Source organism: Mesoplodon mirus (genome assembly GCF_964341445.2).
Source record: "Mesoplodon mirus genome assembly, chromosome: 6".
Lineage (NCBI taxonomy): Eukaryota > Metazoa > Chordata > Mammalia > Artiodactyla > Ziphiidae > Mesoplodon > Mesoplodon mirus.
Genome location: NC_138982.1, coordinates 88,774,589 through 88,798,343, shown reverse-complemented (window position 1 = coordinate 88,798,343; position 23,755 = coordinate 88,774,589). Strand labels below are relative to the sequence as shown.

At 38.6% G+C, this 23,755-nt stretch overlaps 1 protein-coding gene across 1 annotated transcript; it reads left to right on the top strand.

Moving 5' to 3' along the window:
* Positions 1 to 1,158: 1,158 nt before the first annotated feature.
* Positions 1,159 to 16,882, top strand: ABHD10 (abhydrolase domain containing 10, depalmitoylase). The gene is made up of 5 exons (XM_082626170.1): positions 1,159 to 2,765; positions 5,088 to 5,271; positions 10,894 to 11,005; positions 11,408 to 11,545; positions 16,227 to 16,882. The coding sequence occupies exons 1-5, from the start codon at positions 2,069 to 2,071 to the stop codon at positions 16,569 to 16,571; spliced, it is 1,476 nt and encodes a 491-aa protein (XP_082482296.1). The 5' UTR covers positions 1,159 to 2,068; the 3' UTR covers positions 16,572 to 16,882.
* The last annotated feature ends 6,873 nt before the right edge of the window (positions 16,883 to 23,755 follow it).

Genomic DNA, 23,755 nt, shown 5'->3' with positions numbered 1-23,755 from the left:
GCCTGCCTGGGTACAATTTTTTTTTATTTTATTTGCAGTGGTTTGTATACATGTTGCCAATAATAAGATTTTGCAACTGGATGACACATGATTTTACTTGAACAGTGAAGGACAAAATCACAATTGCAGAAGACATTTTTATAATCTGTTTTTTCAGAGATCATCCCTAAACCCTGTAATGAGAGTGAAATACAATTGCTAAACTTTTGTTGGTTAATGTAAAGATATAACTTTTCTGAACTGTACTTTACCTTCTTCATAGGATTGTAAAGATATTCTAATCAACTTTATGCCTTGCATGATATAGTAAACCTTTCCAATATGTGTGTTAAAATATGTTGAGTTTGGATTAAAATATTGACCAGATTTCACATTTGAAAATAAACTCATCTCTCATTAGGAAGTCACCCATTGGTTACATGACAGGGGATGGATTAATCAGCAAAAGTCCATTGTAGAATCGACATAAAGGTTGTTGTGTGCTAACATTATGACTTGTAGTTTATAAACTGAAGTAATCAGAAATATCTCTGGTCACATTCCTGTTGCTAACAAAATGAGATAACCCCTGAGAAACCTGACATCTTTTTGTCTGATTGCACAGATGCAATTACTACTGGGGATCGAAGGACTGTATTTACCTATCCTTCTCTCTGATGGGGAAAAAATCATGCAGGTATGAAGTTAAAGCTCTAAGGCTTTACTTGATGGGGACGTCATTTGTTTCCCTGAACAAGGCAGCAGATTTCAGAGGAAGAAACCGCCCTCTACAGTATGTCCTTTCACACCTGTCAATGAAGGCAACATTGATAGTAGATTAACGGAAACGAACTTGTCTACTTCAGGCCCATTGCTGTCAGTAAAAGCATCTTCACTTGACTCTAGCTACAATTTTTCCTGATTTGTTATACTGATGAAGGTGGATGGAGAAAATGGTCCATGGGTTTCCCTGCTTTTTTTGTGCAGTGCCTTTCCCACTATGAGAACAAGTAAGATTTTATTTTCTGCACATAAAATGCAAGAAGACCTGCAAAAATAAAGGGACAGGATAGGGACAGGAATGATTGAGAATATTTGCAAATATCCAGAACCATAGGGAGAAGTGTTTATTGTTAAGATACAAAGGATGCTGAAGTGATGTGCACTGGGCATCACCTTAGTGATTTTAGTCCCTTTAGAGTCTACAACAGGCTTAATGGAGAACTAGCAAAATAGCTCAGCAGCTTTTGGAGAAAGTTGCTAAATCAAGCAGCTGTCAAGCAGGTGTTTCTGGCAATACACCTCTCAAGAAAGAGATCTATTGTTTTTATTTATCCAACTTTTCTGGTGTGTTCTAATAGGACAGGTTCTCAAGACTCCAAAGATAGGCTGGATTCACTGTATCCAGTATTAAACCAGCTACAGTAACTTTTAAATAGAAAACAAACAACAACAACAAAAAAAACTAGTCCTTACTTGTTGATGCTTGAGGCCTCCAAGAATTGCTTTGAAGGGTGTCAGAGCAGGAATCCAGAAGCCCTTGTACCACAGTTTATTCAACCATTTTTTTAAATTGGCCATTCCATTTTTTTCTTCTGTTTGCCTCTAAAAATGGTGCTCTAGTAGATAATATGCATCTTTATAAACTAGTATTTTCTATAGGATAGTCACAGATTGGGGCCATTGGGTCAAAGGGCATTGAAAATGATGCATATTTTAAATTGCCATAGGTGGTCAGGTTACTTGACAAAAAGAGTTTGTCAGTATACCCTCCCACCAACCTTACATGAGTGCCCATTGCCCAGCTTCCTTGCCGGAAAAAAGTTAAAAAGAACAAGAGTTGTTTTTTTAACTTTTGCCAATCTGATGGGTAGGAAAAATGGCATGGGTTATTTTTTTAATTCCAATTTTTCAGTTAGTGAGGTTGATCATCATGTTTACATATATGAACTGCCTACCACAGCTGTTGGCCAATTTTACTGGAATTATATATTTTTTCTTATTTCTAGGAGCCGGGTAAACAGAACTATTCCAGTTTTATTCTTCTGTTGAGACCGTTTATCTACTGGAATTTATTTTTGCGTATAGTATGAGACAGGGGTCAGATTATTTCAACAGTCAGGCATACAAAGAGCTAAAACAAACTGAAAAAGGGCGGAGGAGCGGCGAATGTTCGATTCCACTCCAGGCGTTTATACAAGCAGGATTAAGGTCAGATCTTCGAACCACTGCCGGTACACGTCAAAACTGTCAGGGGCTGAGAACTACTTGTAACGCAGCAAGCCTAGCACTTTATGTTTCAGCTCCCTACTGTCATCGGGATGATGAGATGGTTTCCTATCTAGGAACGATGGGTGGGGTTCCTCTCCTCGCTTCCAGTCCAGGGGTATCTACCCACCGAGAAAGCAGCCTACCGAGGGCGCTCAAAACATCCCAAACTCACAGACCGAACCTGCCCGACAGAACAGCCCAACAGCGAAAGGCTTGGAAGAGCGACGACGCTCTGCGCATGTGCGCTCTGCGGGGGTCGAAACTCGGACAGGCGCCGTTTACCAAGTTGCGTCTACCAGGGGGCGGTGCTTGCGCAAGCTCAGTTTCTGGGGGCCGTGCGTGTCTCTGTAGGTCGGCGCGGGGCGCAGGGGCCGTTGGGAAGATGGCGAGGGTGGGTCTGGACGCTTGGGTACGTTGCCGCAGGTGGGGCTGGATGGCCGTCTCCTTCGGCTTCCACCGTGGGCTCAGCACGTTACTTGCACCGAAGGCCGAGCGGGCGCCACGGTGGCTCCCAGGTCAGTGTCCGAAAGGCTGGAGTAGGACGCGTACTTTCGAACATCCCGGATTCCGGCAGTTCCTGTGCCATGCGTTTTTGGCGCACCGTTCAGAAATGCTCTTCCCCGGTTCTCAGTACCCCAGTTCTAGGCGCTTTCGACAATTCTGGTGAAGGCTGTGAGGAGAGCTCTGCCGGGCCCTGGGGTATTCTGGACAGCCCGGGCCGTTGGTGGTGTTACGCTCTGCAGTCTAAGGATGATCCTCTCTGCCCGCCTCCCCTTTGTTAAGCGCCAACATTAGGAAACATTCAGATGTACATTTAATGCGTTTAATTATTAGTTGCTTTTGCTTTTCTCTGCTAGTTCTAAAGGGTTTACAGATCGTGACTGTTAAGATGCTTAGACCTGCCCTCCCTTGGCTTGAGCGATTTTACAATATGAACATTTTCTTTGGAAAATTGTAAACGCCATCATCAAGCCTAATTTCCAGTTTTTTGTTCTTGTTTTTTTTTTCCATGATCGCAGCCCAGTAAAAACTGTAGTCATTACTCTACAAAGGAAACTAGAATTTGGACGAAAAATTAGAGCCCCTGAATATTTCCATTCCTTGTGCTTGATTCTTCTCCTTCCCACCCTACGTCCACTCCCAACCCCCATATATGTAGTCTGTCTTTCTGAATTATGTCTCTTTATATTTTTGTTTTGTTGTGTTCACACCCTTGCCAGACAGCTGTCAGATGCATAGTGCTTGGACTGGGAATTGTCATGGCAAACACCATTTGAGTTAAAAATTTTAAGCATATTATCAGTTTAACTTACATTTAATTGTACACAACCAAAAGGCTGTTATATATCTGTTTTTCAAGCAAAGTATAGTATGTCATTACATTAACTAGAATATGATACTCTTACTATTTAGTAAACATTCATTGAACACTTATGCCCCAGGCTTTGAGCTAATCCTTACAGTATGAAGGTCATTCACGGATATAATGTTAAGAACCTGACCACTTACAGCTCACCAAGATTAAACAAATTGTAATTATCTCATGGAGAATTTCCTGTTGGAAAGTAATATGGAAGAGAGGATATGAAGGAATTTTGGAGTGCTAAGGAAATGGGAAATGAACATTTTTGCTGCTGCAATCTGTCAACCAACATAACTGGCTCCTACTAGCCTTGTTTTTCACTAAAAGTTTTAAATTTGGCATATTTCACTATACATTGAAACTCTGAAACAGGATTACATATAAAAGGGATAGCTTTAAGGGCTTCAATTCAGTATTTTAAAAAATCAGCTTCTCAAATCCAAAATGAGGAAAACTTTATTAGCTTACATGCAAGAGACTGAGAAGTTTTAATTAGCCACAATAAAGTAGAGAAAGGTTTCATGTAATAAAAAAGAGATTCCGTTGGTCCAGAAAAAGACTGTTAAGGGAGTACACAAGCCTAGTTTCTTTGGAGGGAGAGAGTGGGATTATAAATGACTTTTTTTTTTAATGTCTTTACATTTTTTAAGAGCAAGTCTTGACTTTACAGTAGGGAAGGAACTTTAAAAATATAATGAAATGGAACAATCTTGTAAGGTTTACCCATTGTGCCTTTGTACTTGAACTAAGATTTGTGTGTACCATTCACAGAAAACCAGGCCAACAAATAAAACACAGTGATTGGGAGTCCTATGAGAAATCTTTTTCCAAAAATGGTATTATCATACATTTATTCAAGGTTACTTGTAAAGAAACTGCTCATTGAACCCGCCTCAGCAGATATAGAATCACGATTGGCTGTTACCATGGCCCATGATTTTATGGGTGGAGAGGGAATCAGTAATAAAAGGGGCACAGCACCTCTACCTTTGAAACAACTTCCCAAGGGCAGACCAAACTTGTTTCTCCCCCTCCCCACTAAAAAGTAGAGGATGTGAAACCCCTTAAACATTAAAAAAAATTTTTAAGAAGACAAATCTCACAAGAAAGGGCTAAAACTAGTATAGGTAAATCTGAATGTTGATTGATACTATTTGGGACAGATGATACAGCAGCAACAGAAAAACACTTTTGACAAGTCTCTCTGTCTTTTGTTGCCTTCAAATTTCCTTCTCATTGTGTATTTTGGAAGAATCATGATTGGACCTTGCTCAGAGAAGACACTGACTGTGACATGATTTTAAAAGATGCCATGCACAGACTTGTGACTTTAATACTTCACATCTGTATTTTTTTCTATTAAATGGAAATAGTATTTGACATCAATTTGATGAGTTAAGAAAGTTAAGATTAAAAATATGTATGGTTTTCAAAAAACTGTGTTTGCAAACTATGTTTTGTGTACTTTGTTTAGCTTGCAGACAAAAGACATCAATCTCTTTCCTTAGTCGACCAGACCTTCCAAACCTGGCTTATAAGAGGCTAAAAGGCAAAAGTCCAGGAATTATCTTCATCCCTGGCTATATTTCTAATATGAATGGTACAAAAGCATTGGCGATTGAGGAGTTTTGCAAATCTCTAGGTCACGCCTATATAAGGTAGGAACAACACATTTTAGAGAAAATATTACTACCATTTACCGTGGCAGTAGAGAATTACTTCTGCTCTAACCATCTGGAACAAATGCCAGCATTTTTATAGATTAATTTATTTTAATGGTCTGTAAGCTTTCATCTTGTGATTTAGGGTTCTTGTAAAGTGCAGCCTTTAAAAAGCCTTTTTTATAGGTCTTTGTGGGGAATTCCTTGGCAGTCCAGTGGTTAGGACTCCGAGCTCTTACTGCTGAGGGCCCAGGTTCAATCTGTGGTCGGGGAACTAAGATCCCACAAGCCACGCTGCCAAAACAAAACAAAAACCAAAATAAATAAATAAATAAATAAATAAAGGTCTTTGTGCCACACCGACAATGGTGGCAGAAAAAAACTAGTGGTAACTTAGCTCTTTAGAAACAATATTCTAACATGACAACAAACCAGTATACTAATTGGCTTTCTTGTAATCTCGTAATTATATTGTGGTTTTCCTTTGGGGACTTAAGGACATTTATTTGACCACTGTTTATTTCCTTTTAAAATATGTAGTTTAAAATAATATATGTGTTTAAAAGTATTGTAAAATTAATATTGTATAATTCGCATTTCCACTGAGTTTTTCTTTCACTTCTGTAGCCTGAATATGTATAAGCATAAATAAGGATATGTGTTGTTTACTACTTGATTTCACAGTTCCTAATATTTCATACTGATAAGTGTTTTACTAAAATCATGTGTTTGCATTGTTATTAGATTTGTTTACTTATAACAATCATTTATTTAGTGCCTGATTTGCCAGAAGAGATAGTATGGTTTAGTAAAAAGAGCACTGGCCTGGAATTCAAGAAACGTGGGCTCTAGAATTAATGCTAGCAATAACTGACAAGATGAGTCAGTTAATAAATGCTGGACCTATTTTCTTCACCATAAAAAGGAGGAGATTGGACGAAAGATAATTTCGGAATTCTTTTCTAGCACTAGCAACCTAAAAATCTATTTATCTAGTTTTTAGAAGAGTTTCACTAACATTCACTCAATAGGTCTAGAAAATACAGCTTTTAGAAATAAAATAAAAAATAATTCGAAATAAAGAATTTTAAAACTTTCAGAATTAAAAATAAGACTTTTATCTATTCAATATATTAGCAAAAAATATGTCAATTGTATGAATTTTGTCTTATTCCTGTTATCAAATTAACTGAATTATTTCATTTTCATGCTCAGAACTCTTAAAAATATGTTCTAACCTAACTATTATTCTGAAGACTGGAGTATTTTTCACAAGTAGACTTTCTAGCACTATACTGGTGCTGTGAAATATACAAAGAATTATAAAACATGGTCGTTGCCCGTAAGGATCTTTTAATCAGGGTGGGGAAATGCAAGATAAAATACATATGGGAAATTAGACAGAAATATTCATCAAAATGTGATTATGTCAAAGAGCAGGATACTAAATTGTATAAGGTGAGAGAAAACTAGGAGTCAAAGTAGATAGAAAAAACTTTATAAAGGAACACTGAAAAATAGTTAGGGTTTGGGTAAGAAGGAAGAGCTATCCAGGAAGGGGAGGACTACCCTGAGCAAAACATGATATCAGAAAACTTGCCATCATTCTCCTTCTTTGTCCCCAAAAGAATTTGACTCAAGAAATCCCCATTTTGGGCTTCCCTGGTGGCGCAGTGGTTGAGAGTCCGCCTGCCAATGCAGGGGACACGGGTTCGTGCCCCGGTCCGGGAAGATCCCATGTGCTGCGGAGCGGCTGGGCCCGTGAGCCATGGCTGCTGAGCCTGCGCGTCCAGAGCCTGTGCTCCGCAATGGGAGAGGCCACAGCAGTGAGAGACCCGCGTACCGCAAAAAAAAAAAAAAAAAAAAAAAAAAATCCCCATTTTATCAGTTCTCGAATTTAAATTGAGACTATGAGAGCTATAACCAGTTCCTAGCTCCCTCTAAGACATATAAGGGGGTTTTCTGCATTTTGGATGCATATGAAATAAATTTTCTTTTTAAAGGTATATTAAGTAATGAGGCTGAAATTATAATGTATACAGACAATTACGTGATACTGTATTAAAATGTAGCCTAAGTGAATCTTTATAGAAGTTTATAGTATAGCCCTTCGTTATAATTTTTAATTTGATCAGGTTCCTTTTTATTTGCTTTCATCAAACTTCATTGCAATCTAATCACTATTAGCTATTGATTGCATTTTAACTTGTTATAAGAGAATTTATCTTCTATTTATACTCCCAATTTCTCAGTTTACTTTTGTTGTGATTTTGTCTGTAAAACTTAGATCTTGAATGAGGAAGTGGTTAGTTCTGTATATTACACAAGGAATAGTACATATGGTTCTGTGTAAATGGTTTTTTAATATCCTGCCACCATGCCTAAAATAAGATTGAGTCGGAGCTCAGGAACACATGGTTTTAGGGCTGGTCTTCTCTCATAATTACTTCTAATAAAATTTAAAATTTTAGATTTGGGAATATGTTCCAGAGTACTGGGGCTGCTAAGACAGAATTGCGTTACTGTGTTTAAAAGTTTTAAACTGCTGAATGTTTTTTAATTATCTTTGTCACTTGGTTAGGGTTCAGCAAGAATGAGCTATATTGTCACCTATTAGTATCACTGAATGTTTATATTTTCCTTTTTGAACGCCCTCTACATGTGTTTTGCATCTTCACCATGTAGTTGGAAGGCAACTGTAAACAAAATACAGCAAGTAGAGATGTGTGATTGCCCACAGAGAGGGGTAAAGGAGAATTAGTTGGTGTCTTTCTCCCCTCTTCTCCCTGATCTGTCTTCTATACCCCCTGGATTGAGGAGGAATAATAACTGTGATTTCGACTTCAGTAGCTGCCTTGTTACGCTATTTCGTAAGGATCCAGAACCACTTCACTTCATACCTAATTTTAATTTCTTTCTCCATCACTTTTATTTATTTATTTTTAAATTTAATTTTATTTATTTATTTGTGGCTGCATTGGGTCCTCGTTGCTGCGCGTGGGCTCTCTAGTTGCAGCGAGCGGGGGCCACTCCTTGTTGCGATTCGCAAGCTTCTCATTGTGGTGTATTCTCTTGTGGAGCATGGGCTCTAGGTGCACGGGCTTCAGTAGTTGTGGCACGTGGGCTCAGTAGTTGTGGCTCGTGGGCTCTAGAGTGCAGGCTCAGCAGTTGTGGCATGTGGGCTTAGTTGCTCTGTGGCATGTGGGATCTTCCCGGACCAGGGATTGAACCCGTGTACCCTGCATTGGCAGGCGGACTCCCAATCACTGCGCCACCAGGGAAGTCCCTCCATCACTTTTTAATCCCTTATCTCTAAGAAAATATGTATACACTATATAGCACATACATATTCTTCAAGTACACGAAAAACACTAGGATTTAATAGTTTTCACCAGATTTTAAGCATCAGAAAAATACTGAAAACTTTAAATAAAATAGTTCTTTATACTTTTACATTCTACTTCTATTCATTTAATATGTATTATAGTACTCAGTGTGTGAGGTTCACATGCTAGCCACTATGGAGAATGCAGAAACAAAAATAAGATGATGGTATTTCCCCTCTAGGATCTTTACAGTCTCATAGGAATGATGAGACACAAATACATAAACTGTCTTACAGAGCAGGATATAATAAAATGATTGTGACTAATAAAAGTGAATTCTATCCAAGTTTCATTAGGTAGAGGGTTTTTTTGTTTGTTTGTTTTTTTTCAGCTTGTCTGGGAAGTCTTTCCAGCAAAATTTCATTTGGACTAAGCTCTGAAAAGGGATATTAGTAACGAAGGTGATGGGAGAAGATATTCCACATGAAGGAAATGGATGAAGCGTAAAACAGACAGAAAACGTAGAGTCTTTTTTAGGAACAGCAAGTTGATCAGTTTGACTAAAGCAGTAGTTTCATCAGAAGAAATAAAAGGTCAATCTGAGATGACTAAAATATGTTTTTAAAAAACAGGCTAAAGCACTAAATTTTTATGTTATATATCACAGGAAGCCATTGAAATTAAAGCCATATCAATACAATGTGTCAGACAAAACCTGACAGTATGAAGTGGGTCCATTTGGAGAAAGAATAGTCATAGAGACACAGTGAGGAGGCTGCTGTGATGGGGTAGGTTTAAGATGAGAAAGACCTGCACCAAGACACCAGTCTTACCAAACTGAGGAGAAAAGGGTGCATGTGAGAAAAAATGAGAGAGTGAGGATAGTACAGAGCAGGCAGTGTTCTACACCCTGGGGAGAAACAAACTTGAAAGAAATCAGTCTGCCCTTGAAGAACTGACATTCTAGTCAGAGAGAGACATATATTTAAAACCTGATTACAACACACAATATGAAAAGTGTTAATTGGGTACAAGAAAGTGACCTACTACTACTAAATGACACATTCTGTCAAAGAAAGTTCCTCAAAGGAGGTGACATGACTTAAAGGATGACTAGGAGTTTGAATGGGGAAGGCAGGCTTTTTAGGCAGTGGAACAGCATGCAAAGTCTCAAAGTTAGGAAAGGGTTTATCCAGGAATTGGGAGTAGTTCAGTATGACTAGGGTTTAGGGCAGTCTGCAGGAGTGGTATGATACTTCATGATTTATTGAATTGAGACCTTGAAGGAGAGGTAAAATTCACAGATCAAACAGACTCTGAGCCTGGAGAACTAGGAAGTTGGAAGGAAAGAAAACCAAGAGGAGGAGCTAGTGATGATAAATTTGATTCTGGACTTCTCTTTTCCTTCTACTAATTGAGTAAACATACACTTAGCACTTACCATGTGCAAGGGACTGATCTAGGCACTGGGAAAGCAGTGTGAACAAAACAATCTGCCCATATGGAGCCTCCATTCTAGTGTGGGAGATAGAGCACAAACCAATAATCAAATGTGTGTATTGTCAGGTAGCAATATTTGCTATAAAGAGAATAAAGCAGGTTAAGGAACTAGAGAATGATGAAAGAAGCACAACTTTAGGTTGAATGGTCAGAGAAGACTTACGGAGATGTAACATTTGAGCCAAAGGCCTAAATGAAGTGAGGGAGCAATTTGAGTGGATATCTGGAGTAGGGTTGTCCACGTGGAAGGAGAAGCTGTTGTAAAACTCCTGAGGCAGGAATGTGGGTGGTATATTCCATTAACTTCAAAAAGGAAAGTAAGGATACAACTGGGAGGGGGAGAGAACAGTAAGAAATGAGATCAGAGAGGTAGTCAGGGGCTAGAGGATGGGAAGGACTTTGGATTTTACTTGAAGATTATACAAAGCCTTTGGAGGGTTTGTGCAAGACATGATTTTTGTTTTAAAAGGATCACTGACTACTGTGTGGGGAATAGACTTTGAGGGTGAAAAATGAAAATGGAGATCTACTAGGAGACTGTTGCATTAGTTCAGTCAAGAGAGGATAGTGATTTGGACCAGGCTGGCAGCAGTGGAGGAGGTAAGAAGGTAAGTGGCTATGGGAGATCTTTGAAGATTAAGCCAGTAGGATTTGCTGAAATACATATTGACTTCACTGTTTTACTTTAATATATTTTAGACATTGTAATAATGATTAATGTGCTATCTTCCTTAAAAATTAGAGAAGCAAATACATAGATATCTAACTGTAGATATGTTTTCTCTTTTTCCAGGTTTGATTACTCAGGAGTTGGAAATTCAGATGGTAACTTAGAAGAATGCACAGTGGGAAAATGGAGAAAAGATGTTCTTTCTATAATTGATGACTTAGCTGAAGGACCACAGGTGACTGTTTTTGTTAAATATGATGATAATTGTTGACTACAACCTCATGACATTTGAGCTGTTTCTTTAGATGTGAAAATTTAATATTTTAAATGTCTAACAATCCACTTTTGTATTTCAATATCAAATCAATCAGTTCTATTATTTTCACTTTCTCATAAAACGAAGGTAGCATTTTACTTTTCATTTTACAAATTCTATTTGTCTAGTTTATTCTCTGTTATAGACCTCATACTTTAACAAAATGTAATCATAATCTTAATTTTACTTTGTGCCAAATATTAAAAGTCTGGGAGCCAATGAATATAAAGAAAGAAAGTATATACATTCTATGAAATTATTCGCTTCCTTACAGAAAAGAAAAAGAAATTCCTCTTTAAAACTACATGTTTTTATTTTTAGATACTAGTTGGATCTAGCCTTGGTGGATGGCTTATGCTTCATGCTGCAATCGCACGGCCACAAAAGGTTGTTGCTCTTATTGGCATAGCGACAGCTGTGGATAGCCTGGTGACACAGTTTAATCAGCTTCCTGTTGAGGTAAGTCCCGGGCAACCTCCGTGTATCCCTCCTGTCGTTCTTTTGCTCCCTCTTTGAATTTTGTTCATGTGTCATCTGTCCTTTGACTTGTTACACTGGCCCATCTTTTGTCTTAACTGCCTTTTTGTATACCATTTCTTTGCCTTCTTTAACTATTTGGTCTCCTGTTTAAGGTTTTCTTTTTTTTCACTGTCACTTCAAATCATTTTGCCAAATATTTGAGCCGCATGAATGAAATCACACTTTAAATTTCTTGTTTTAACAACATTTTATTAACCACATTTGTTTATTTGGTTCATACATCGTGATCTCTTTTTGGACCTCTTAGTCTTATTTTGTGGCTTATGGGAAATAGTACCTATTCTATGACCATGTTAAGACGGCTAATCCATTATGAAACTATTTTTTTTCTAGCCTGACAGCCTCAGATCCTCTCTCAGAAGAGTTCTCTGAGCACACACTGTCAGTCATACACAGGAGATGAGACTTGCCATTCCTGGCCTAGACACTAAGTTAGCATTCTTTTTCTACTCCTAATTCTCACCTTTAAAAAAAAGGTGCTTTTCACCATTAGCATGTTCTTCAGTAACTCATGATAGAAATAAGGTTTCCGAAGTAATTGGGAAGGGAATTAGTTTATTATACTTTGTTATTGGACATGTGTTTAAGCACTTCAGTTGTCTGCAAGGATAAAAAAAAATGGTGGGTAATAGCTGTTTATTTTTGTGTATGTTATTTTTTGTTTTGCAATCGATTCAGTTCTCCTTGGGCATATTTTTCCTAGGGCTCTGAATTTCACTTGTGGGACTAAGATCCTAGCAGAAAGAAAAACAGTCCGGAGCAGTGGTTCAGAAAGTGTAGGCCCGAGGCCAGCAGCAACAGCGTCACCTGAGAACTTGTAGAAATGGATATTCTTGAGCTTCACCAAGACCAGCTGAATCAGAAACTGGGAGTTTGGCCCAGTAATCTGTTTTAACCAGGCCCGCAGATGAAGTGTGAGAACCACTGCTCTACAGAGTGGGGGAGCAGGAGGGGGAGGAAAAGCAAAAGAAGAAAAAAAGCCTGTGTAGTGTTGAATGGTAGAATGTCATTGACTTTTGCCTCAAGTTCTGCATTGAATTCGGTGCCATGTACTCTCTATTCTAAGTTTATTCTTAGTTCACATTGTTCTTTCCAGCTCCTTAAGAATGGCATTGTCTGCAGAGTCAGGTTCTTCATATGATTTCCTGTCAGGGTTAAAATTACAAAGCTGATCTTCTTGGCACTTACCTCCTATTTCTGAATTGTTTTCACTTTCTTGATTGTTTCTTATACGTGGTTGCTCCATGTCCTCATGCTGCTAGATTTTCCTACCATTGTATCCTTTGCATATAAACCTTGGACCCCTTAGTCTGTTCTCTAACTCAATAATGCAGTGCTTCTCATGGTAGGAAATTATTTCAAGAAGATGGCCTACTGGAAAAGAATTGATTAAACAATTATGGGAGGTTATTGGTAAATGACAAGATATGTGTACATTTATTTTTATGTGTGTGTATCCATCACTCAGGGAAGATATGGTAGATACCCTGTTAAGTGACTGAGAAGATCTATAGCCTGCAAATCAGGGTATATCTTTGCTAATCCTAAATCAGACCAGCAAAAATTCTTAAACAGAAACATGTTGACCCTTATTAACTTAAAAGCATGTGTAAAGAAAGAGCAGGGACACTAGGACCACTATCTCTTCTTCTCCACATAGACAGCCAGTACTAGCAGTGTCAAGGGAATGGAGGTGGAGGTTTTTACTATCTTCTTTAGCCCTGGGAATGTTAAGACCCAGCATTACTCATTATGTAGGAACTTGACTTACCTCTTAACTAACTCTAATCATTGTCTGCTTCTTTGGACAGTAGAGGGCGTCAGGCAGGATGCACAGCTGTTGGAGTCTAAGCTTCACAGCCACATTGCCTTGTTAGTTTCTTCTTGGTGTAGAAATTATGTATATTGTACATTTTCTCTGATTAATACTGTTTTTGCTATTTCTGTGCTTTCTGTTTTTGAGGCTTTGGGACATATAAGATTTTGTAAAGTTAAGTTTGTTCTTCAAATGGACAATATTCATTCAACTCAATAGCAGATAACAGAGCTAGGTGGGGTGGGCATTGATGCTTAAAATGCAACTATTATTAATTATGTCTCAGTAATTAACATAGTTCCCACTTCATCTAATAATCAATGAGACTAGTTCTTATTACTGAAATTACCAATTCAGGAACAGTCATGAATAGCTTGAAGGTAACTGAATATCATTTTTACTTTAAATATTTGATTCATATTTTGCTTTAATGCAAAGTACCCCATGATACTAATATAGGTTCATATATTTTATAGTTTTTTAGACTTCCATTAATTTTAAATCATTTGGATATAGATATTTAGAAGTCTAGGTTTCAGATATACAGCTTTTTCACTGAATCAGATCTTTTTGGAATTTTATAAAAGACATTAAAATTGCTAAGTACACAGATTATATCATACATATTTTACTGTTTAAATTATTTTTTGCCTCTTTGTATTCATAATAAGTCAACAATATTAAATGTGGAAAAATCATAATATTTTCATTGAAAATTTAAATACAAAATTTTTGAAATATATTGTATGTAGCTTTTCTTTCCTTACATTTTTCTTTATTTTTGATAAGATGTCCATCTGTTTTTCTAGACAGAAATGCCCTTCATATTATTTGGTTGCAAGAGGCTTAAAGCTATTTACATCTTGGTTTACTAGTTCAAGTTGTGATAATCTTTCCAAAGAATTTATTATATGCATATAAACCTTTATGTTCAAAGATGTTCATGGAAGTATTCAGCAGTGTGGGAATGGTCAAGTTAATTATCTTAGATGCATTATAGTGGACAATTATGCAGCCTTTAAAAACTTTTAATAGAATCTTTTAAAACCCATAAATATATATAGTGAATAAATAAACCAGCGCTGAAAACTATATATGAATTGTCATAGCTAAGTGTTTTACATATTGTATATATAAGAACCAAACACATATAGAAAACTACTGGAAGGAAGTAAGCCAGAATAATAATGGTTGTGATATCCACGAAATAGGATTATGGGTGATTTATTTATTTTTATGCTTTTTTTTTTAAAGGGGAGAGTTTTTTGTTTTTGTTTTTAATAAATTTATTTATTTATTTATTTATTTATTTATTTTGGGCTGCGTTGGGTATTCATTGCTGTGTACCGGCTTTCTCTAGTTGCGGCGAACGGAATCTGCTCTTCCCTGCAGTACGTAGGCTTCTCATTGCAGTGGCTTCTCGTTGCAAAGCACGGGCTCTAGGGTGCATGGGCTTAGTTGCTCCGCAGCATGTGGGATCTTCCCGGACCAGGGCTCGAACTGGTGTCTCCTGAACTGGCAGGCAGATTCTTAACCACTGCGCCACCAGGGAAGCCCTATTTTGTTATTTATTTATTTAATTTATTTATTTTTGGCTGCGTTGGGTCTCATTCGAGCTTTCTCTAGTTGCGGCGAACGGGGGCTGTTCTTGCAGCGTGTGTGCTTCTCATTGCCACAGCTTCTCTTGTTGCGGAGCACAGGCTCTAGGCATTCGGGCTTCAGTAGTTGTGGCACGAGGGCTCACTAGTTGTGGCTCGTGGGCTCTAGAGCACAGGCTCAGTAGTTGGGGCACACGGGCTTAGTTGCTCTGTGGCATGTGAGATCTTCCCGGACCGGGGCTTGAACCCGTGTCCCCTGCATTGGCAAGTGGATTCTTAATCACTGCACCACCAGGGAAGTCCCTTTTTATGCTTTTTATATTTTCCATGTTTCTATAATAAGTATATGTTACTTTAACTAGAAAATTGTTTAAGACAAATTATAATCTAAAAAATAGAAATTCTTCAAGAATCAAAGAATACCCAGCATTTTATTTTAAGGGTAGAAATGATACCATGCTCAGTTTTCAGGAAGTATTTGGAAGACTTCTTTGTCATCCACAACAACAAACAAATTTTTTCTCATTCCATAGAACTCTAAAAGGCAAAAACTACATTTTTTTTACATTCAGGATAAAATTGGGTGTGTATGGTTGCCCCAGAATAACCAGTCTTATTATTCATTTTTAGCACTATGCTTTATTCTTCTCCTTCTCCCACCCCATCCCCATTTTAGTAACTTCTCGTATACGTACTTTTAGTTTCATGATTTTTAAATCTAAACAATTTTTATTCCTAAGATTTGATTTCATGTAATATGAATGCCACCTGTACTGATTCCAATAAATTATTGTACTTTTCTCCCCTTCATTTTCCCTTTCAAGTTGGAGTGAAGCAATACCTGATTTTTAAGACGTTACACGATAAAGTTAGTTAAATCTGTTTGAATCTAGTTACAGCAGTTAACCACCTTTCAACTTTAAACATATGTATTACTCTAACTTTAATATCCTCTTTTGTAAAAATGAAATAATAACACATAGTATCAGGATCTTATGGGATACTATGTGGAAAATACTTGTCACAGCTCCTTGCACGTAGTAATTAATTACTGATAATTATCATCGTTATATTTTTATCTGTTTTCCCCTTCTTCAAAGACTGCTTTTCTTGAATTGTTTAAGACTATTTATTGTATGTGTTAATGTTGCATAAATACTTTTGTTTTCCTCATTTTTCCCAATAGGCAAAAAAGGAAATAGAGATGAAAGGTGTGTGGTCCATGCCATCAAGATACAGTGAAGACGGAGTTTATCGCATTCAGTACAGTGTCATTAAAGAAGCAGAACACCACTGCTTGTTACGTGGTCCCATTCCTGTGAGCTGCCCTGTAAGGTTGCTCCACGGCATGAAGGATGACATTGTACCCTGGCCCACGTCCATGCAGGTTGCTGACCGAGTAGTCAGCACAGATGTAGACGTCATCCTCCGAAAGAATAGTGATCACCGAATGAAGGAAAAAGCGGACATTCAACTTCTGGTTTACACTATTGATGACTTAATTGATAAGCTTTCAACTGTAGTTAACTAGTTGGAATGTAAAGTAATGGATCCAGAAGATGGAAGCGGTATAACAGATGAAGGACCCTGATACTTAGAAGGTTTGTTTCTCTTATCTCTACTTTTAAAAAATCATGGGAGTATTTAATTATGTATTTGCACAAGTGATTCAGATTGTGAAGAAAGTGCCAGCTGCTGTTTGAAAAATTTTCTCCTTCCTTCAATCCTTGATTTTTTTCATTAAAATATTTCCTATTTTTTTATGCAAGAGATGTTTACCTTCTAATGCTATGTTAACTGTGCCAGCTCTTAGAATTGCTAATAAAACTTGATTTTTTTGTTTTTTGTTTGGTATCATTGTATATGGAGATTTGCAAAATTATTTCTGATTTTAAAATGCAGTTTACAAGATACAGGAAAATGTTTATTGAAATAAATCTAAAATGACTAGAGTAATGTCTGAAGCACAATAAAGTTCAAAATAAAGCTATTACTTTATATTCTGCATGTTATATTTGAACTTAAAATCAAGGTTATTCTTTTTTAAGGGCTCAAAACTTTACAGATATATAAAGGATATATATCACTTTTAAATTTTGGCTTATATGTCTTATAGTTAACTGGGGGAATTTCATCTTAAGCAATGATGTAGTGTTTTCATATTCTGATTTCGTATTCCAAAGAAGAAATGAATCTATATATTATCACCTACCTGCAGAAACATTCCTGTTTTATTAATATGTGGCTTAAGTACAAATAGCCAAGTGATTGCCATCTAAATCAGAGGGCTTTCTAAAATGTAGAGATAGTAAGAAAATATGAAAGGGAAATACAAAGTTCTTTTTTTAATAACTAAAATAAACTTGTGCAGTAATCAACCTTGATATTGAATTGGTGTCTTTTAGCTTTTAAGTTTGACTGGACTTTATTTAGCTTGCATGTGTCAAAAATGTCTTTAACTCATTAATAAGAGAACCAGCAAATGGTAAACCTGGTTCAAAGGACAATTGAAGAAACATTTATAGGTTTTGAAGAATGTTGGGATAAAATTCCTGTGCTGAAAAGAGTTAACATAGCAGATGACTGCTTCTCCTCAGAGAGACCTGCTTACAAAGTTCACCCTTGGCTAGCATCTGGGAACTTGGATTTTAAGAGTGTCCCAGCATTCTGTTAGGGAACTGTTGATCAAAACCGCCAGCCTTGGCCAGACACAATGATAACCACTTGCCTGAGTTGTCTCACAACAGGAGGTCCCAATAAAGAACAAGGTGCTGCCACCGAAAACTAACTGGGAAAATTCGGGATGGGCCGAAAGGAGGAGGGAGGAGGTGATATGTCCTGCCTACCTCCCAGAAACCCTCACGCTGAAATCCATCTGGGCTGAGAGGTGCATATGCCACCAGGAAGGACCCTGAGTCAGAATGATTGGCCAGAGGCAACCCGGAAACTAATCCCATCACAATAAAACCTATGACTGTGAGCCACGTGGCAGAGCAGTCCTCCTGGGTTCCCTTACCCTGCTGCTCTCCACCTGGGCGCCCCTTTCCAATAAAGTCTCTTGCTTTTTCAGCACGTGTGTCTCCTCGGACAGTTCATTTCCGAGTGTTAGTCAAGAGCCCCCTCTCGGGCCCTGCAAGGGGTCCGCCTTCCTGCAACAATTCCAGAACTGATCAAAGTGGCTCACTGTGCCTGAATTGTCTGTACCAACAATGTGGTTTGTGCTGGACAAATGCTCTCCTCTGAGTCTAGACTTTTGGTAGGTGCCAAGCAAAGACTACCCAAGTGGCCAGCTCCCAGTAAACACTGGGCACTGAGTCTCTGACAAGCTTTCCTGGTGGACATTTCACATGTGCTGTCACAACGCCTTGCTGGGGGTATTAAGCTCAACTTATGTGACTCTACTAGGAGAGGATTCTTAGAAGCTCATGCCTAGTTTCTCCAGACTTCACTTTGTGTGCCTTTTTCCTTTCCTGATTTTGCTTTGTATCTTTTCACTGTAATAAATCATAGCTGTGAGTCCTTCTAAAAAATGGTCAAACCTGAGGGTGGTCTTGGGGACCCCGACACAGATCCAAAGCAGATTAATATCCTACAGGGCAATACAATATAATCTAGGAGTTATCTTTTATACCAAACAAAAATCATTTACAAACCAAAAATACATGAGCCATCAGTGTGCCACACTGCCTGGTGCTAGAGTGGGTAATTAGAGGATGGCAGGGTGCCTCTTCCGGGGAGAAAGAGCTACCCAGACACTGCTAGGCATGAGGATTAGAAAGATGAGGAAAGGGCCCTGCCCTTTAGAGCGTCCTAGGGTTAAACATAATTATAATAAAATGTGATAAATATAATAGGAGATACATAGTATTTCTGTAGAGGCAGTACATATAGTGGTTAAAGACAGACTAGAGCTTGGCTTTAAGTCCTGGCTCACCATTTACTAGCCCTGTGACTGAGCCATTTACTTAACCTCCCTGAGGTTTCCTCATCTGTAAAATGTCATAATATAAACCTACTTAATAAAGTGTAAGGGTTAAGCACAACACGTTTAGAACAATGACACATAGGAGTCACTACCATTTCACTTGTATTTTTATATGCACAAAACACAGTCCAGTGAGAAATTGGAGGGCACAATTCTTGGGGATTTAGGAAGGAAAGTGGAGGCAAGGAAGTGAGTAGGTCTGAAACTCAACTGGATTGGAACTTCCTAACCTCAAGATCCCAAATTGGAATGTTAGCTGTATGGTATCCATCAATGACTAGGAAAAGGGAGTGGGAGGAAACTTGACTATCTAAAGGCAGGAAAAGCTGTCTTAAAATTTAATCTAGCTTTGCAGAGGTTAGCATCATAAATACCAAATGAGTTTGAAGCAGTGAGATTTAGTGTATTCTAGTACATTGTTAATTCCTTTAGAGTTCTATTTTTCTCCCAAAGCTCTTTTTTTTTTTTTTCCCTAAAACCACTCCATGCCTTGTATTCAGTGACATGGAAAATGCTTGAACAGCCAGCAGGCCCTCAGTGCCTACCCTCTGGAACCCCTGCACTGATTTAAAAGCACCGACATGACCCCTCTAAACAATCTCAGTGCATGCAATGGAAGGGGATAAGGCCAATGCCAATGGAGAGGAAGGCTAATGAGACCACAGAATACATTTGCTTTTGCAACATCTGTTGAGCTTACAGGTACTTCCAGACACAAATCTACACAGTAGGCTGTTCTCTGAGCAGCCAATAGAAAGGTCTGTGAGGAGGAGAGGAGGAAAAGAGCTTTGGGCAAGGCTGAATTTTATAAAGCACAGAGATACAGAGCAAGGAGAACATTACTTGCGACATAACCATTCCCAAGGCAGTGCCCAAAGGGGATATGTCGACTTTTCATTACATTTTAAACTGTTAAAAAAACAAACAACTAAGGAATTCATTTTCTGAAGGAAGGAAGAAGATGGGTGGAATTTATATATACCTTTTTTTTTTTAAAGGAAAGAACCAGTAAGATTTTACAACTTGTTTTTTTTAATATAAATGTATTTATTTATTTTTGACTGTTTTGGGTCTCCGTTGCTGTGCGCGGGCTTTCTCTCTAGTTGCGGCGAGCGGGGGCTATTCTTCGTTGCGGTGCGCAGGCTTCTCATGGCGGTGGCTTCTCTTGTTGTGGAGCACGGGCTCTAGAGCGTAGGCTCAGTAGTTGTGGTGCACAGGCTTAGTTGCTCTGCAGCATGTGGGATCTTCCGGGACCAGGGCTCGAACCTGTGTCCCCTGCATTGTCAGGTGGATTCCTAACCACTGCGCCACCAGCGAAGTCCCGATATACCTTTCTAAGATCCCCTTTCATTACAGACCTAAAGTCACATTTTAGTTTAGAAACACAATCATGTAATACGCATAACTTGGTTTAATGAAAAAATATGATGCTTTGGTACATTTAGAGAACATACCTAGAAAAATGCAGGTAATTTTTTTAAACGGAATTTGTCTTTTGAAGAAACTGTCCTCTCTATTTTCTTGAGCTTTCAGATTTTTACTGACAGATAAACTTCTACTCGAAAAGAAGCTCAAATCTCAGCTTCTCACTGAAGCCTTTCCTGCCTCATCCTCATCTCTGTGTCCAAGAATTTTGATGGTGGGTCCTCTGTGCTCTCTCATGAACAGCACTCTGCTGAGGCCTTTTTGATAGAACTTACTACATGGAAATTCTCAGTTTATATGCCAACCTCCCTCTCTCAAAGGACCATTGAGATCAGGAGCTTTGTTCTGACACTCTTTAACCCCAGGTGTCCCTGACCATGCCACATCATCTCCTTACGCACTTTGTATTGTTAATATTCCCTTCTGTTCTGACCTTGGCACTCTTCTCATGCAACTTACTTATTCACCTTGAGCAACTTCACCCAGGTTCCTGGTTTTAACCTGCATGCAGATGATTCAAGTACTTTCCTTCATTCCAGATTTTTCTCTTTAGCTCCAGATGCATAAAACTGAATGACCGGGATGGATTGTGGTGGCCCTCCCAAATGCAGTAAGTCCAAACGCTATTATCTTCCCCCTTAATGTATCTCCCCACTTATGGTCTCCTTACAATAATTGGTGCAACCATGACCCCTGTTATACAAATCAAACCCTTGAGTCATTCTGACCCTCTCCTTTTCCTTCACCTAAATCAGATCTGATGGTTCTTTTTCTCTATGAAAACACTCAAGCTCATTTGCATGATACATAAGCCCAGTGGCAAGGCTAGTAAATATTCAACAACTAGCTGGGTGGGGAGGGCAGCCCTGATTTGCGGCATTTGCCAACAACCAGCTATACTCTTGTCATAGCTGGTTTAAAGCTACCACTGGGACATCACTGAATAAAAGGAAGCTGGGAAGACATGGCCGGTACCAGCCTGTTACATAGTATATACCCCATATAGACACAATAAACATAAATATCCTCGAAAACATAGGTAATAGTAAAATGTAGCAAAATAAATTAGGAAGTGATCCATTTTGAGTATTTAACCTTTGCTTGTAATATAATGTATTTAAGTGTAAGTTTACATAATTTAAGTGGTTACAGTGGCTGAGTTTAACAACTGGCTTTCAAAATTCCTGAAAATTTAACCATGGACATTTGCAAGCACTCTATAATCTGGAGACTGCCTGACATTCCAGCTTTATTTCTGTGTCTCTTCCCTTTAACCCTATGCTTTGTTGATATTAGAACCTGTTCACCTTCTTAAATAAGCTGCCTTTGCCAGCAGCGTTCCCAATCCCTCCTGCCTCATCCCATTCACTAGGCAAACAGCTAAGTTTTTAAAACACCTAAGTCTCTTCTGAGACTTAAAGTCATCTCATTCATAAATATTTTCGCTAATTTCCTACCCTCTTCCTCCAGATATAAATGTACCTGAGTACCCTGTGCATATTTTTAGCATGACACCTGGTTGGCATTTATGGTTTACAAGTTTAATGTTGCTGGTAGACCATGTTGCCATATCTCATTCATTTCTTTTTTTTAAATCTCAGATACATAGACCCTTTTAAAAAGTTGTTGAAAAAATTATAATATTTATAGGCACTCAGTAAACAGAAGGTTGAGCCAGTTTCCACTGTCACCACCCAGGGGATCAAGTGGTTTTTCTTTAATGACTTCCTATGGATTTCTGGACACTTCTAACCTTCTAGGCCTCGCTTGGACTCTCCTCTTTGCCATTGTATCCTCTCCAGAACCATGATTTCAATCATTCATTTAAAGTACCCCACATATTTTGTTACAATGGCAAAAAAATCTTCGGGTACAAAAGATCTGCAAAACAGAGTCTGAAAAAAAGAAAGGCAAATGTACATCTTTTAGAATTGTTTCTGGTTTTTTTTTTTTGTTTGTTTTGTTTTGTTTTAACCAACATTTTCCTTAGAGCAATTCCAGCCACAGAGGAAATAACATGCTTCCTGTTTGGGCTTCTGTTTCCTTAGTCCCGGGTCGGAACTGACCTTATTGCTGCCACCAAGATGCAACTGAGTGACTTCCAGAATTCTGCTGACAACTTCCCTGCTCTGAACTCTACCCCTGAGCTCCAAGTCTCTGGAGCCAGCTCTGCTGCCTTTAAAGCCTCATCAACTGACGATTCCATGCAGCATCCAGACCTGCATCCGTTAGCCCTTGTCATGCCTTTTTCTAAACCTACTGCTCCCCTCAAATCTCTGATTCTCTCACAACCGGTTTTCACAGAGCTCTCTCTCTTATGCCTTCAACTACTGACCACTAAGTCTTTTCTCAAGCAAACCATCCACATATCTACTAAGTAATTAAATTTTCAAGAGTCCAGGCCCCAGCTGGCAGGAGATTTTTCTCAATACATGTATTGTTTGAGGTCATTTCCCACATAGCTTCTAATCAATTTCCCACAGGGACAAAGATCACTATCCCACGTACTAAAATTGTTTTATCTAATGTTCTGAGTCAATTGATCAATCTGTTCTAGAGGAAAAATTTATATTTTATTTCTCTCCGGCACAGAACTGGCACAGTTAAGTGCTCAAAAAAAATATTTGTTGAATGAACCAAAGAACAAAATTTATGGTGTTTTTTTCCCATGAAAAGTACCCAAAGACTTACCCAACACCAACAAGACTTAATCTTTACCCCCCAAGTGGCTTACAGTCTAGGAAGACAAACTACCAAGCCCTTCAGTATTTATAAAAATTTCAGGCCAACTTAGGTCTACTGATTTCTCCCGAGGTCTTGTTTGCTCACACCAAATACTCAGTTACCACTTGACAGTGTGTCAGTGGTGCCTTTCTGGTCCTTAATTAAACAGATGAAATCTTTACACTCTATCAAGACCTTTCACTCCAAGCGTTCTTAGCACGTTGAGCTCCTTGTAATTTATAAAACGTACTCTCAGTGTCTTTCGATTAAAAATGGCATTAAAACGCTACATTCCTTGAATAAGTCAAACTGAGGCACAACAGTTTCCCACCAGGTTGGAAGTTTCGGGCTGAAATCCGGCTGGCAGCTGAACAAGCTAATGGTTGCAGCTCACAGCCCCGCCCCTCCTGCCCCACCAGACAACTGTTCCCTCCAGGCAGGGGGAAAGTGGTTTGGCAACTCCTGACAGATGGACAGCTGACAGCGTGGACCCTCCCACAGGCCTCGTTCCGTGTGCAGCTGTGCGCAGGCCTTGTGTACAACCGGCTGTTCCCCAGAGGAGGGGAAAGAATTGTGCTGCT